General features: G+C 38.3%; 1 protein-coding gene across 5 annotated transcripts; it reads right to left on the reverse strand.

Moving 5' to 3' along the window:
* Positions 1–21: 21 nt before the first annotated feature.
* zgc:136308 lies at positions 22–11,863 on the reverse strand. Of its 5 annotated transcripts, none has more exons than XR_012400622.1 (4): positions 11,663–11,863; positions 5,084–6,130; positions 3,840–4,002; positions 2,665–3,697 (listed from the first exon to the last, which is right to left on the reverse strand). XR_012400622.1 is itself a non-coding variant. In NM_001045247.2 (2 exons), exon 2 carries the CDS (start codon positions 6,123–6,125, stop codon positions 5,163–5,165), a length of 963 nt encoding a protein of 320 aa, NP_001038712.1. In that variant the 5' UTR covers positions 6,126–6,130; positions 11,663–11,863; the 3' UTR covers positions 4,039–5,162. The 5 variants fall into 5 exon arrangements, 1 of the variants encoding a protein (NP_001038712.1); XR_012400621.1 differs by having other exon boundaries at positions 3,781–4,002; XR_012400620.1 differs by having other exon boundaries at positions 22–4,002.
* Positions 11,864–14,946: the final 3,083 nt, after the last annotated feature.

Here is a 14,946-nt window from a genome sequence, read left to right on the forward strand (position 1 = left end):
ACATTGAATACAACTTCATCATCATAGAACAAACAAAACTAATTTAATTGACTGCAGACACCACACATGAAATAATACTATAGTAAATAGTGAGTGGAGTGAAGCAGCAAGAGTTTCTTAACTGAAAGCTTCATTGAGTTTGCTGGCCTCACGCATCGCGCACCTGTCAGTCAGTCAGCACGTCACCCCAAAGGATTAAACAAATAGCGCACAGCACTGTACGGTTACAGAAAAGTTTGTGCTGTTATGATTCACTTACCTTTTAGTAAGTTTTGGAGCGATTATAATCCGCTATCAAAAACAACAACGACTGAATGTTTTGAATGGGTAATGTAGTCCTGGATGGATGCATTTTGGTCCTCGCCATGGAATAATGAATGTAGCGGAAATGCTCTTTAAAGAGCCCATATTATACATGAAATAGGGTCATATCCTGGTTGTAAGGGTCTCCAACAACAGTCTAATATGCATGCAAGGTCAAAAAACACTTTCATGGTCTTATAATCTGCATTTATTTTTAGCTAATTATCCCAGCGACTCCTGTATGAATCGTCCAGTGATTCATTTGTTCCCAAACCCCTCCTTAGCGCGGAGCTAATCTGCGCTGATTGGACCGATGACAGTCTGTCGCGATTGGTCGACTGCCTTCAGTCAGAGAAGGAAATGGCCAATAGCTAATCAGCAATTTAAAAAGTAATCACAGTTCATACACGCTCGATAGTGTAGACGTGGATTTTAGCTGCCACACTATGGCGAGTGGATAGTGCCACGGATAACCGAACGAAGGAGACAGTCGTGTACTCGCCATACCACACACACACAAAAACACACACACAACTCCGGATGACAACGCTCCCGCCCGCACCCGCCAGGTTTTAGCCTGAGAACCCGCTCCGTTTTCTGCCCGCCGCGCCCGGTCCCGCTAGAGCGGAGAACACAACCAAAAATCACCCAGTATACAGTCCAGACAGCCAAGCTGTCTGTACAAACACACACACACAGCACAAAGCACAGAAAGCTCGTTCGTTCGTTCGTTCGTTCGCTCTCTCTCTCTCTCGCTCTCTCTCATACGCGCGCGTGCGCACTAACAAACACACAAGCACCACGCAGACTCTCTCTTTCTAATTCGCATAGCAATATCCGTGATATTGCTAGACAGCCCGCTCCCGTCCCAAATTAAACCCGTTACCGACCGCTCCCGCGATTTATTCGGAAATTTATTCCCGCGGCTGTCCCCGCGCCAGATTTCTGCGGCGCGGGAATAAATTTCCGAATAAATCGCGGGAGCAGAACTCTAGCACGGAGCTCCATAAACAAACAGCACGCGTCGCGTTTTTAACGTGACTTTGCACGCGATAAGATAATATATCCAGTTAACCTGATACAGTACACGCGGTTACAAGTAACAAATCACAACTAAATACATTTGCAAGCTAGAGTAAACGAGGCAACAACTTTAACCGCACGTACTTACACTTGAGAAATGGAAGAAACCCATCCTGACGTCCATCAGTTACTCTTTACTGATCCTTCCTTTAACAAACTCAGATGAAGTATTCTTTGTAGCATGTAGCTTCCAGAAGTTTCCAACTGCTTGGTTATAATGCTGAGGTTTCATCTTTGGGTAGAGACTCAATATAATGTCCATCTGCAGTGTTACTTCAATCGACCGGCATGTTTGTGTGGGTGTGTTTGTGGGTGTGTGTGTGTCTGCGTTTCTGCGTCAGAGGGCGGGGCCTCAGGTTTGAAATCTCCCGGGTTTGCGCGTGCACGTGAATAACTTGGTTTCGTTCGTACGTCATGGCGAAACACCTAATGAGTCGGTATCAAGGCGACTCGTTTGAAGCACTATGAGTCGACTCTTTTATAGATGAATCAACCGTTTTAAACACTGTATTCTTACAGATTTAAGCCTTAGCTGGATACTTCACTTCACTTAGAGCTGTGTTACACACTACATGGAGGGGAATTTTCAAAAACCCATAATATGGGCTCTTTAAAAGTTCTCTGTAGTTGTCTTGACAACACAAACTGCTGCTCTGTGATGAGACGCGTGCAAAAGATGCCCCTCTTAACGCAAAGGCGCATTCAATCGGCCCCTTATGCAGTCAAACTAAAAATATATAAAATAATAATTTTAATCGTTTAACTGATAGCATTAATCGGTCACAAACGCACCCTTTCGGTTAACGGTCAATCGATTATTTTGAGCATCCGTAGTTTCTACTGCTCCACACTCCATGTGTTTTGTATCCGGTGCACTCCACACTGTAGGCTAAACCCCGCTGTTGTCATTACTAAAGAAATTAAGTTAATATAATTGACATTACTTAAAATATCAGGTTTTGGCATCAAAACTAAAACAGGTGTGTTTAACTTACTCATTAGGCAGCAAAAACCTTTAATATTTTAAGTTCTCCGGATTTAACATTTAAATTTTTCAATTTAAAATTACATTTTTATTTAACGTTTAAACGATTCACCACACTGTAAAAAGTGATTCGGTACTTAAAGCAAGTAAACCAATTGCCTTAAAAGCAACAAGCTGACTTCACAAAGATAATGTAAGTAAACCCATTGTAACTGTTCAGTTGACTTCATTTGTATAATTATGCTAATTGATCTCACTTTTTTAAATAATAGAAGTAAACTAATCACTTTTTTCCCAATACACCAATATATATTTACTATATTTGGGTTTTTCCAGCTTTTCTGTATCCAGCAAAATGACATACAGTAAGATAAATCTGCTCCTCCAGACTCCAGTGTGTCTTCTCAATTCAACACAGGCTATAATTGTAGATCTGATCCACTTAATGAAGCACCAAATATGTAATATTGTAAAAATTACAGTAGTTATTTAAAAACAGACATGCTCAAATATATAAGTGTAAGCTTTGCTTGGTTAATATTTATTTTTGGAGTATTTTGTAGTTATAAACACGCGTGCAGGTGGTGGTGAAGCAGGCAGGGACGGGGATGGAGTCGTGATAAAGGCACATGGATTAGGCTGGTAAGTACATGTTTAACACGACTGTGTGTTACGCTTTTGGTTTATTGTTTGTAAATTTGTTTATTTTATACAGATGGACAAGGGGTAAATGCGTTCAGGTTAATGTGAGGTTTTGGTGAGAACTACAGTGGCCTCTGTCTCAGTCACAACAACATCTGATTCTGATAACTGTCATGTTCACCAGCGAACAACCACCAGATGTCGCTGGTAAACTTTCACACACAAACATTCACACTCATTGAACTACATATCTGACATGTTATGGACTACAACACCCAGTCATGCCACACACACACACACAACCGGTTCTAGATCCACACTGATTGCACTCTCACAGCTGAAGCCACTCACACAATGATTATTTGGACTATTTAAACCCTCTTTTCCACACACGTTGCTGAGTCTTGTTATCTGTCACAGTGACAGTACAACGCGTTTCCTTTGTCTGCCTTTACCGTGTTGTGATCCTTGCCTTGTTTATTTATTTAATTCTGTTTGCTGCCTGCCTCTGACCATCTGCCTGTTGTTTTGACTTCGACTCTGGATTGCCCTCATACATCTGTTTGCCGGTATTGACCACTGCCTGCCAGACAATTCTAATAAACCTGCACGTGGATCCAAAATTCTGTTGTTGGTGTCACTCTCCGGCGTTACAGTAACAGCACGTTAGCTAGTTAGAGTTCCCTGCAATGCATTGTTGAAAGTGAACAAAAAAAACAACAAAGTAGACTGTTTTACCTGCTCTCTAAAATAAACAAAGACTTTACATCAGTTTCACGTCATCCATTCCTAACGATGCATTTGCCTTGCCGTGTTAGACCCTTGCCTTGTTTTATTGTTTATTCCTGTCTGCTGCCTGCCTTCTGACCCTCCGCCTGTTGTATGACCACGACCCTGGATTTGCCTGTATACATCCGTTTGCTCCTGTGTCGACCGCTGCTTGCCTGACCATTCTCTTGTAATAAACCTGCATGTGGATCTGCAATGACCTGCAAATGAAATAAAGGAATATTTGTAACACAAAGTATTTGAATGTTTCTTTAATTTGTTTACTACTGTCGCTCACAAGGTAAAACCACATTATATAAAACTGCATGCAATAGTAAATACACTGTACTGAGTGGGCTAGGACAAATAACTGAGCAAATCTGTAATTTAGAAAGAGTTACTCTGTCTGTTTGATCTGCTTTAACTATTTCTATCAAATGCTGACGGCTTGACCACATTCCTCCTCATACCAATGAACAAAACAAAAACACAGCATTCAGAAACATCTTGCAAGAGTCGTGTTTGCATGGCTTCAGCTGTGTCCTCTTCATTTCTGTGTCTGACTCAAACTGATACGTCTTCACTGACATTATTAACAGACAGCATGCAGGAGAGGCATGACGTTTCCTGGTGATGTGGAGCCGACCCGCCAATCACAACATATTCAAGAGTTCACACTTAGCTGATGATCGATTGTAAAGCTTGTTTGGCATGCTGTCCCGGGGGACAGCCCTGAGCTCACAAGATCCTTGAGCACAGGGTCCCTCCCTTTGCAGGGCAAGAGGGCAGTTTGAGCTCAGGTTGTCTCGAGAGTTTTTATAGATGAATCATGAACACACATTGTTTTGCACCCCATAAACACCATCAAACCTTTAAAAAACACTGTGGACCACCCTGGTAACAACGCTGTCTGCCTTCAGCTCTTATTCTCAAACTCATTTAACTACGGAAGATCAAGTTGCTTGTGGTCTGGCTTTGCTCTACTTATCCACTGTGTCCATATGTCTGTAATATCCTGAAGCAGCAGCACTGTTTTGTATTGTCGCACGAGTTTCCCCCTTTTTTAAAGAAAAAAAAAAAACAATTAATGTACATCAGTAATTCGCCAGGATCTTTTTTATGTATGTTCCTGTAAGAAAACATTGTAAATAATTGGAAATCTGACGACCGTAATAATCAAACCCTTGGGAACAACTGTGGTCAGAACCAAAGTTCACAGTGACTGTGTTCTCTGGACTCCTCTCAAGCGGTGGACTTCTACATTCTGATTGGTTGCCGCGGAACCCTGTCATAGCTTATTACCATAAAGCTGACTTAATTTCAACTGTCCTCGACGCCAACATCAGCCAAGATGCGCCGCCCTGCTCCGCGCCGCCGGCTCTCATTGACTTTCGCCTACTTTGATGCTCTCGCTGCTTTCGGTGTGAACGTACAGTTTCTTTCTGGTATGAATCCTCTCATGTGTTTGCAGGTTTCCTAACTGTCTGAATCTCCTGTCACAGTGTGAACACTTGTAAGGTTTCTCTCCAGTGTGAATCCTCTTGTGTCTTTTCAGAGTTCCTAAATCACTGAATCTCGTGTCGCAGTGTGAACACATGTAAGGTTTCTCTCCAGTGTGAATCCTCTCATGTTTTCTCAGATTTCCTAAATCACTGACTCGCTTGTCGCAGTGTGAACACTTGTACGGTTTCTCTCCAGTGTGAACCCTCTCATGTGATTTCATTTGTGCAAACTGACTGAATCTCTTATTGCACAGTGAACAAATGTAAGGTTTCTCTCCAGTGTGAATTCTCTCATGTATTTTCAAATTTTCAGCCGTAATGAAGGTCTTCTTACACTCCAAGCACCTGTACTCTCCCACACCGGTGTGGGTCTTCTGATGATTTCTTAAACTAACTTGATGTCTGAAACTCTTTTCACACACAGAGCATGGATAAGGCCTCTCCTTTGTGTGAACTCTAAGGTGGCTCTTCAGGTCTGAACCCCTCAAAAATGTTTTCCCACACTGATCACATTTGTGTGTTTTATCTCCATTGTGGATCAGCATGTGACTAATAAGGTTTGATAAGTGTCCGAAACTCTTCCCACACTGAGAACAAGTGAACGGTTTCTCTCTGGTGTGGACCCTCATGTGACACCCGAGACTCTGTTTGTTTGCCAGACTCTTCCCACACTGAGTGCATGTGCATGGTTTCTTTCCAGTGTGGATCCTCATGTGTTTCCCGAGACTCCTTTTGTTTGCAAGACTCTTTCCACACTGAGTGCAGGTGACACGTTCTTTGTCTTTTCTCTTCAGTGAGTCAGTTTTTTCACTCATTTTCTCATGACGGTGTGTGTCCTCCATCAGGTCTGAAATAAAAATGAAAAGACTGCCTTTAAAATGACATAACAGCACGCTGACATAATAATATATTTTATAAGGATCCATCCAATTGGTACAATGACGGAGTCCACTGGTGGATGAAGGTTTACTTCATGTTCAGCTTTTTCAGTGGACAATGCCATTTTCAGGGTATATACAGTACAGCAATCATGTAGGGAAATTCATTACCTTTTAAGACCTTATTTAAGACCGTTTCCACAGATTTCAAGACCTCATCGTCACTTTAGGTTTCAACTAGTAACATTGGTGACATTAGAACTTACAGTATATTTACTAAATACTGATTGTAATATAGCAAGCACAACTAATGCCTAGTTCAGACTGCATGATTTTAGCCCCGATATTGGCTCGCCGACAGGTTTTGAGAAATTGCAGACAAAGGCCTGAAATCACAGGCAAATCGCTGCTCGTGCACGTGAGTGACAATCACACAGTATGAACTATCAAAGACGCGATCTGAGAGAATCGCAGATGAGTCGCCGATGCCTGCGGGATATTTGGCATGCTAAATATCTGGAGCTGTCGGCGATTCAAATCATGCCGTGTGAATTGAGTTTTGACTGAAAATAACATCAGCGATCACCTACAGCCAATGAGAGAGCAGCTTTCACTTGTGTGTGCGTGTGTGTGTACCTGCTGCAGGCCAGCTGGAGAAGTTAAAAGCGATCTTTTCTGTTTAATTGGACCCACGAAATGGAGGAAAAACTAGTGGAGGTTTGACAGGACTCAGGAGCAACCGTGTCTGTTTGACATTTCATACAGAAAGAAATTAGTTTATTATCAACGTTGAGGAGAAATGACTAATTCCCTTTAAACCCAGGTGAGCAAACATGTACATGTTCTACCCCATTAAAGGCTTCTTTCTCATTAACTAGTTAATAACAAAAGATATACGACGTGTTTTTGGCTGTGAGACGTAGTTTGGACAAACTTGTCGGCGATTCTTCTTATAGTAAAGTCATGCAATGTGAAAGTCCCTGTCACCGATCCATCTTGCAGTGTAAACAAAGCAGCGACGAAACGCTAGCCCAGATAGTCATGCAGTGTGAAAACATCTGTGACACGACTACTTTGAAAATCATGCAGTCTGAACTCGGCATTAAGCAGAGTTTCTGCAGATATCCTAATGTCAAATTTAAGACTGTTTAGGATCATTAAGTATTAAATTTAAGACCGATATCCCAATATCAAAAACACGCGAGAGAAAATGTAAAATCACGAAATTAGTGTTAAAATAAAGTTATTTAAATTAAACAGCACTGAAGACAGATCAGATGCACCATTGAACTACAGAAAAAACAAACAAACATCTTAATGCTGATTTATACTTTCGCCAGGCGCCTCATTGTGCAATTCACGAAACCGATGAGGCTTTTATACTTGACGCGTTCGCCATTGAGATATTCTCTTAAATGACAGGGGGGGTCAAAATAAACAGACAGTAAAATAAGACAAATAAAAAGAGAATCATTAATATAATTGAAGATGTTTTTGGAGCCTCTTTTTTTTTAACAAACTTATCCCTCAGGTTTTTCCAAACTTTTACAAAAACTTTCCTCCCTTCCTTTTTGGCACTTAAAAAATTCATCTGGCCGGGTTTCTAACTGTGCTTAAATGTCCAGGATTCGACTTTTTCTTTCTAAAGCTGTCACTCATTAATTGTATGCATATTTTTTTATTTAAGCCTACTTTCGCTTGGCTTTGCAGCTGACTGCTCACACAGTCGCGAGAGAAACATTCAATAATACATTCTTGAATCTTAACGACTCAGAAACACTTTACTCCATATCTTCGTAGAGGACGAAACGACTGATCTAAACTGGCTGCAAAATAGACTCACACCATCAGTAGTTAATCAATGCATTTGCCTTCTTTAAATAATCTACACATTTAAATCTTGTAAATATGATAGTTTTTAGAGATACTGTCTGTTTTTATTCTTTTTTCTGTCATTTAATTCTCATTTGCTGTATATTTTATCAATTCGATGATCATAGGCTATTTTATAAACATATCTAAAATGCTTTTGCATTCAAGTTTGCTTTAAACTTGTAAGAGAAAGAAGCAGATTTGACCTGTCAGCGGTGCTCATGGTTCCTGAATAGGCAAGGGAAGTGGATGATTTTTAACAGTTTTTTTTTTTACTTCAACCCATTGACAGTAAACAGTGTATAACATAAATAAATGAAGTTATTGTAAAAATTAAATATGTTTTGTTTGTCACATGTAGGTAACTATTAATGTGATGTGGGTAAATGGTGTGTTTCGATCCGGCGACCACCGAAAGTATATTTCAACCTGTGAGAAGCACTGATAGTATTGTACTCATATGTTAATGTTTAACGTTTTAAGTTTTTGACATGTTAGGTGTTAAGTTTAATCAAAAAGGATTAAATGCTATATTCCAGTTTTTTTACTCGCATGCATAATTTTTTCCCCCGATATGTTTTTTTTTTAAAGAAGAATTAAGCTTCACAATAGTTTTTCAGTTAGGGATTAATATTAGAGTAGCTTAATAAAATGTTTAGTTGGACACTGCACAGTCCCACAGTCTACACTAAGTAATATTAAAATGTACTAATTATATTTATTATTATTATTGCCATTATATCTATTATTATTATTATAATAATTAAGCTATAAAATTTACAGAATGCAGAACCGTTAAAAATATTTGCTTTCGTTTTGACATCGCTAAAGCTCACTTTTACAGTTGTGTAATGTAATGTATTTTTTATTTAATGCCATGTCAGCAACCAAGGCTATTTTCACGGCAGGAATCTTTCAACAATAAATATACAATTTAAAAATCAACAAACTAAATAAAACATAAATTAAATAAGATTTTTTTTGTGTTAATGCATGATAAAAATTCTTAAATCTTTTCTGGTTTCACTGTGTCAAACATGTCCTTAAAAGAGTTCATTTCATAAAAAAAAGGCTTCTGGAATCAGTAAAAGCAGGACAGTCCAGTAAAATGTGTTTTATAGTAAGAGGAGTTTTGCAGCACAAACACTGAGTAGGGTTTTCACCTTGGACCAAAAAACCATGTGTTATTCTCGTATGCCCAATACGACATCTGGTAAAAACGACTTGATCAAATCGATTCTTAAAATTCTGTGTGAAATTTCAGGTTGGATTTCATGTAATTTATTGTTTTCTAATGCATCCCATTCCTTTTGCCACTTGTTTAAAATGGAAGCGTTGATAAAAGGTTTACAGTTGTGTAAAGAAACATCCCATTCTACAGCAGCAGTCTCAAGTTAGGACACTTAAGAATGCCTTTTGAGTTTAAAGATGATCGGCCTGTGAAGTCAAGTTTACAGTGTTATAAATGTAAAAGGTATTAGTGCGTGAGCATGTGGATTTACCGTAGATCCACCTCTTCCATGCTCTTTAGGTAATGATAATCTAGGTAGTAGGGGTGGGCGATATGACCTAAAATTAATATCACAGTATTTTTCATCTTTTTAACGGTGATGGTATAATATCACGGTATAATAAGCTTTTTTTTGTACATTTTGGGAGGAGAAGCCTGTCCTGTCCCTTTAGTATGTGAATAAAGTTAATATTTTTATAATATAATAAGGGCCAGAAGGAATCTGCTGAAGGTTTTGCTATTTCTGCAGAGAATTTTGGTAAAATCTGCGGAATTATTTTGGGAGTGTCAAAACTAAAACCTTAATATGTAAAAAAAAAAAAAAAAAAAAAAAGTAATACCCTTTAACTTTTATCTAATGTTTAAATTGCAAATCAAATTAGATCTATTTTAATTGGTAAACAAAGCAAGTCTCATATAATATCTCAACTTAAAGTCAGAAAATATTACTTTACAAACTGCATTGTGCATAAATCAGATGAACATTTTCACATTAGTCAATAATATTACTGTAATTAATTTAAAAACTGAATAAATATAGATTCACACACATTTACTCAAGTAAATAAACAGAATTAATGATGGGCTAAAAATCTGCAGAAATCTGCGGAAAATCTCGAACAATTCTGCCCACGCAGACTCCGTGTGGGCCTAATAATAGGTTAATGGTATAGGTCTCTTTATTAAAAAAAGACATGGGAGAGTATTATGCATTCTCAACATGTTTTTTTTTTGCAAAAAAACTAAAGATCTTACTTAACTGTTCTTACTTGTTCTGACACTCCACTCATCTCTTTTCAGATAGTATAGGCTACATTATATATAGGCTAGACATTTCTTCATGATGATTCACTAGTCGTTTAATGGCCACTCCCCTTTTACCTACCATCGACAAAGCTGATACAAATGTGTTTTACTTTTTTTACTTTACAACAAGATATATAGTAACAGGGCTCGAAATGAACTTTTTTTTTACTTGGTAGCATCAGTGCTCCAAAAAGAATTTAGGAGCACCAGAAAAAATTTAGGAGCACCCACTAAAAATGTATAAACACCATTGCAAATTGTATTTTAAGGCATTTCTTGTATTTTAAAATAACATCAATGAGGACTAACAAAGCCAGAAACAACTAACTAATGCTGAGATGACATTGATATTTGTGTGCAATAATTCCAAAATGAATGTCTAATAATAATAGAATATTAATGATGATGAAAATGACAATAATAGTGACAATGAATTACATTAAAATTAATTAATTACTATTAATAATTAATTATATTATTATTAAATCATTTTGGACAATGGAATGAAATTTAAGACTTTAAAATGCATAAAACACTGATCAAATTCTTTCTCAAAAAGATACAAAAATAAAAACGAGCTGTGATCTATATATTTTAAAAATTATGGCTTGCTAATACGCAAATAAAGTTACAAATTTACAGTACATTAATAAATAGTTATTTTTATCTTATCAATATTTTACAGCCAAATATTTTTTTTCATAGTTCAGTAATAGTTTATAATAAATTTAGTCCATCAGTTCACGCATTTACTAAGTATGAATTGTTCTGTTAATTGATCATAGTTCAACATTTACTAATGCTTTAATAAAATCCAAAGTTGTGCAGAGATTTAACATGAACTAACGTTGTTTTACTTAAATAATGTTAACAAGGATGGATGAATACCGTAATGAATGTATTACTAATTGTTCATTTTCGTAAAGGCATTAACCAACCTTTATCTTGAAATTATACCAACTACTTTCAAGAGTTACCCATAATTTAACACATTTTCCCACAATTTTACGACAACCCACATGAAAAATACTACAGTAATTTATAGTTAATACTAAAGTGTTTTTGAACCACACTATAATAAAGTGTATTGTACAACTGTGTTACTGAATGTTGAAGCAGTAACTGTGGTGAAATGAGAAAAAGCTCTGCATACTGTAGTAAACATGAGTTTTTACTGCAGTAAACTGTGCTGTGTTGTAATATAGTTGTTGTAAATGTAGTACTGAAGAGGAACACAGCCGAGAGAAAAACACTTGAATATTGAGAAAGTAGGAATCTGAACTAATAAATAAGGAGAGAAACACAACGTTACCTGTTTACATATGAACACGGTAAAAGTCCGCTATTCCTGATCGCTTTCACAGAGGAATTGACAGTCAAGAGCCAGGATATAATGAAGAAAGGCAGGAGTTGTGTCGTGTTCGCTAAATAATCTCTCTAGAGTTGATAAAAGCTGAAGTGTAGCCTCTTTGTTTCTTCTCATCTTCAACACGAGTTTAATGTTGCTTGTTCTGAGCTTTTCCTCCAGCGCCTCCGCTATCAGTGTGCTGTGTACTACTGCCATCTAGAGGACAATCACAGCAACAGCGACTTACAGCGGTCACGGGGCTCCAGGAGGAAATCAGCTTCAGTCAAATTAATCATATCAGAATCAACGTTAAGCAGAAAATAAATAAATAAATAAATAAAGAACCACCAACAAAAAAAAAACATTTAATACAACTTCTTGTTTTAGTTCAACTCATCATAGGACAAAAAAAAAAAAACAGTTTAATTGACAGCAGTCACCACACATGAACTAATACTATAGTAAATAGTGAGCGGAGTGAAGCAGCAAGAGTTTCTACTGCTCCACACTCCATGTGTTTTGTATCCAGCTCACTCCACACTGTAGGCTAAACCCCGCTGTTGTCATTACTAAAGAAATTCAGTTAATATAATTGACATTACTTAAAATATCAAGTTTTGGCATCAAAACTGAAACAGGTGTGTTTAACTTACTCATTAGGCAGCAAAAATTTATTAATTTATCTTTTAAGTTCTCTAAATTTAACATTTTAATTTGTTTAAATGATTCCTCACACTAAAAAGTGATTCATTACTTAAATCGAGTAAATCAATTGCCTTAAAGGGCCATGAAGCCCCCTCGTTTCAGCAGGGTGTTTTCACACCTCTACTTTGGAAAAAGTCAGAAAAGTGGGCGTGTCCAGCTCTGTTTAGGGGGGAGTGTCGGAGGAACTGAAGTGGGAGGGTGTGGGAGTGTTTATTTGGGCACGCTCGAGTTTCAGTCAAAACACACACACAGGAGAAAGTGATGGTGTTTAACCTACATGGACATCTGTAGTCGAATTATTTGCCAAATTATTAAATGGTGGACTTTAACTGCAGTTTGGCTCTTTCATTCAGGGAATTCATTCATGCCCCTCGCGACAAACAAGATATTTGATTCGAGGATCTGCTCTAAGCGTGTATTTTTCATGCAATGTTTGATACCGCACGGCGAATGAGAGAAAAAAACCCTCCGCATTTCCCGGAAACTTAGATGCACTCGGCAGGTAGCGTCAGAAAGCCGCGTGTGTTATTCCGGTCACAAAATTTAGCAGTGTGGGACACATATACGACTGTCAACAGCTCAAAAATGTGTTTTGGTGTTTCGTGACCCTTTAAAAACAACAAGCTGACTTCACAAAGATAATGTAAGTAAACCCATTGTAATCTGGAGCTGTTCAGTTGACTTCATTTGTGTAATTGACTCTTTGCTAAGCCACGCCCAAAAACCGCCACCCACCAATCGGGGCTTAGCAACTGTAGCTACGCGTAGGGACTCTGTGAAGCTTTCGAGCAAGTGCATGGATTGTGCAAATCTGACATACGGTATCCTTAAAGTTTGGACAGGGTGTTGGAATTTTTTCCCTTTTCAAAACCAAAAACCCAAGAGGAGAAATGCCAGCGTGGATCAAGCTCTGTGAGGAGCGCTAAAGGGGCGGAGCTAAGTTGGTTTTGTTTTGATATTCCTGACACATTCAGTGATAGATGGCAATAACTTGCACTCCTCTTACCCTAAACAGATCTAAATTGTGTTTCCTACAAAAATACAAAGCTGGTTATGTTTCAAAGCTGGTTATGTTTCAAAGCTGGTTATGTTTCAAAGCTGGTTATGTTTGTGAGTAATGCTCCATTTACGCCTTTGCCATAGCGTTAGTAACGTTAGTCATACTAACGCCTGTTTCACACCGCAAGCGTCAGCGGCGCATGAGCAGCGCGTGTGTTTTCAGCGTCCACATGTTAACAAATGAGAGCTTTCATACCGCACGCAGCAGCGGCGCGTCAGAGCGAGGCGTGAGCGTCGCTGAAGCAGCAGTGCAGCGATAGTTTCGCCGCTGGGTCTATTTTTGACGCGCTGCTCACGCTCAATTAAAGTGACAGTGCATTGATAATGACCAAAACACATTGAATGACAGTAAAAACTAGCAATTTTACCCAATAAATGCGTTAATAATGTCAAATGGTTTATATATAGTCAATCAAATGAACTTAAAACGATTAAAAACGGCAACAAACATTTATTTAGGCCCGAACTACAAAACCAAATGTAAAACAATTTTACTATCAGTTTTGCTTAAGTTGCACACTAGTGTTGTAGGAGAGGGGAAATAGAATATTTACGGGATTTGTAGTCCATAGCGAAGTGTATTGTGGGTAGTGTAGTTCGACACGCATGCTGGATGATGTGAGCTCGCTGTGTTCTGTGCAGCAGAAAGTTTTAATCGGCTTTGTTTTCTGTTCACTCGAATTATTCCTACCGGGAGCTGTTTGCACTGTGAATCTGACAACACGAAAATAAGTAAAAGAATGGCATGCACTGGTTAATTTTGTCCGTCTCATCATCTGCACGAGCATGAATTAACGAGCTGTTATTCTGCCGCTGGACAACACTGAAGCGGAGAAAGTAACACTAGTTTGATCATATATAAATATCATTATAACTATATTGTATAAATATGATTATAACTAGGTCTACAGCAACTTGATAATCAAAAAAACAAATGACATAATAACACAGGCGATTGTCTTCTGACTGTAGACACTTCTCATATAAATTAGCTTGAGAAGCATACAGCACTATTTGATTTATAAAATTTGTAAAATAAACATTTGCAGGTTAAAGAAACAGCATAGGAGGGGCCTTGGTGCAGATGAAAAGTTTAAAAAGTGTATTTGTATATAGAGAGACATGGATAACTAGATAGAATAGACAGAGATAGGTTGATCTCTGCAGCAGCTGCCGAAGAGCTGCGCGCTGCAGACGCAGCTGGTGTGAAAGGCAAACGCCTGCGTGCTGCTACTGCTCGACATACGTGCTGCTCACGCTCTGCTCACGCGCCGCTGACGCTTGCGGTGTGAAACAGGCTTAATAGCGAATGGGTCATAATGACATCAGTTATTGATCCGGAAATTACGAATCTGTGAATCTGTTGCTAACTTTACTGAACTTCATATTTCCATCTGTTTCACGCTACGAATATTTGAAATTACAAATCAAGAGAACAAAATATGATCACAAACTGAGCACTTATGATCAATATACTTTACCAG

Source organism: Danio rerio, chromosome 3 (assembly GCF_049306965.1).
Source record: "Danio rerio strain Tuebingen ecotype United States chromosome 3, GRCz12tu, whole genome shotgun sequence".
Taxonomy (NCBI): Eukaryota; Metazoa; Chordata; class Actinopteri; order Cypriniformes; family Danionidae; genus Danio; species Danio rerio.

Bases quoted from the DNA above. Each gene is read 5' to 3' on its own strand.
- zgc:136308 (NM_001045247.2), bottom strand. From the start codon at position 6,125: ATGGAGGACACACACCGTCATGAGAAAATGAGTGAAAAAACTGACTCA.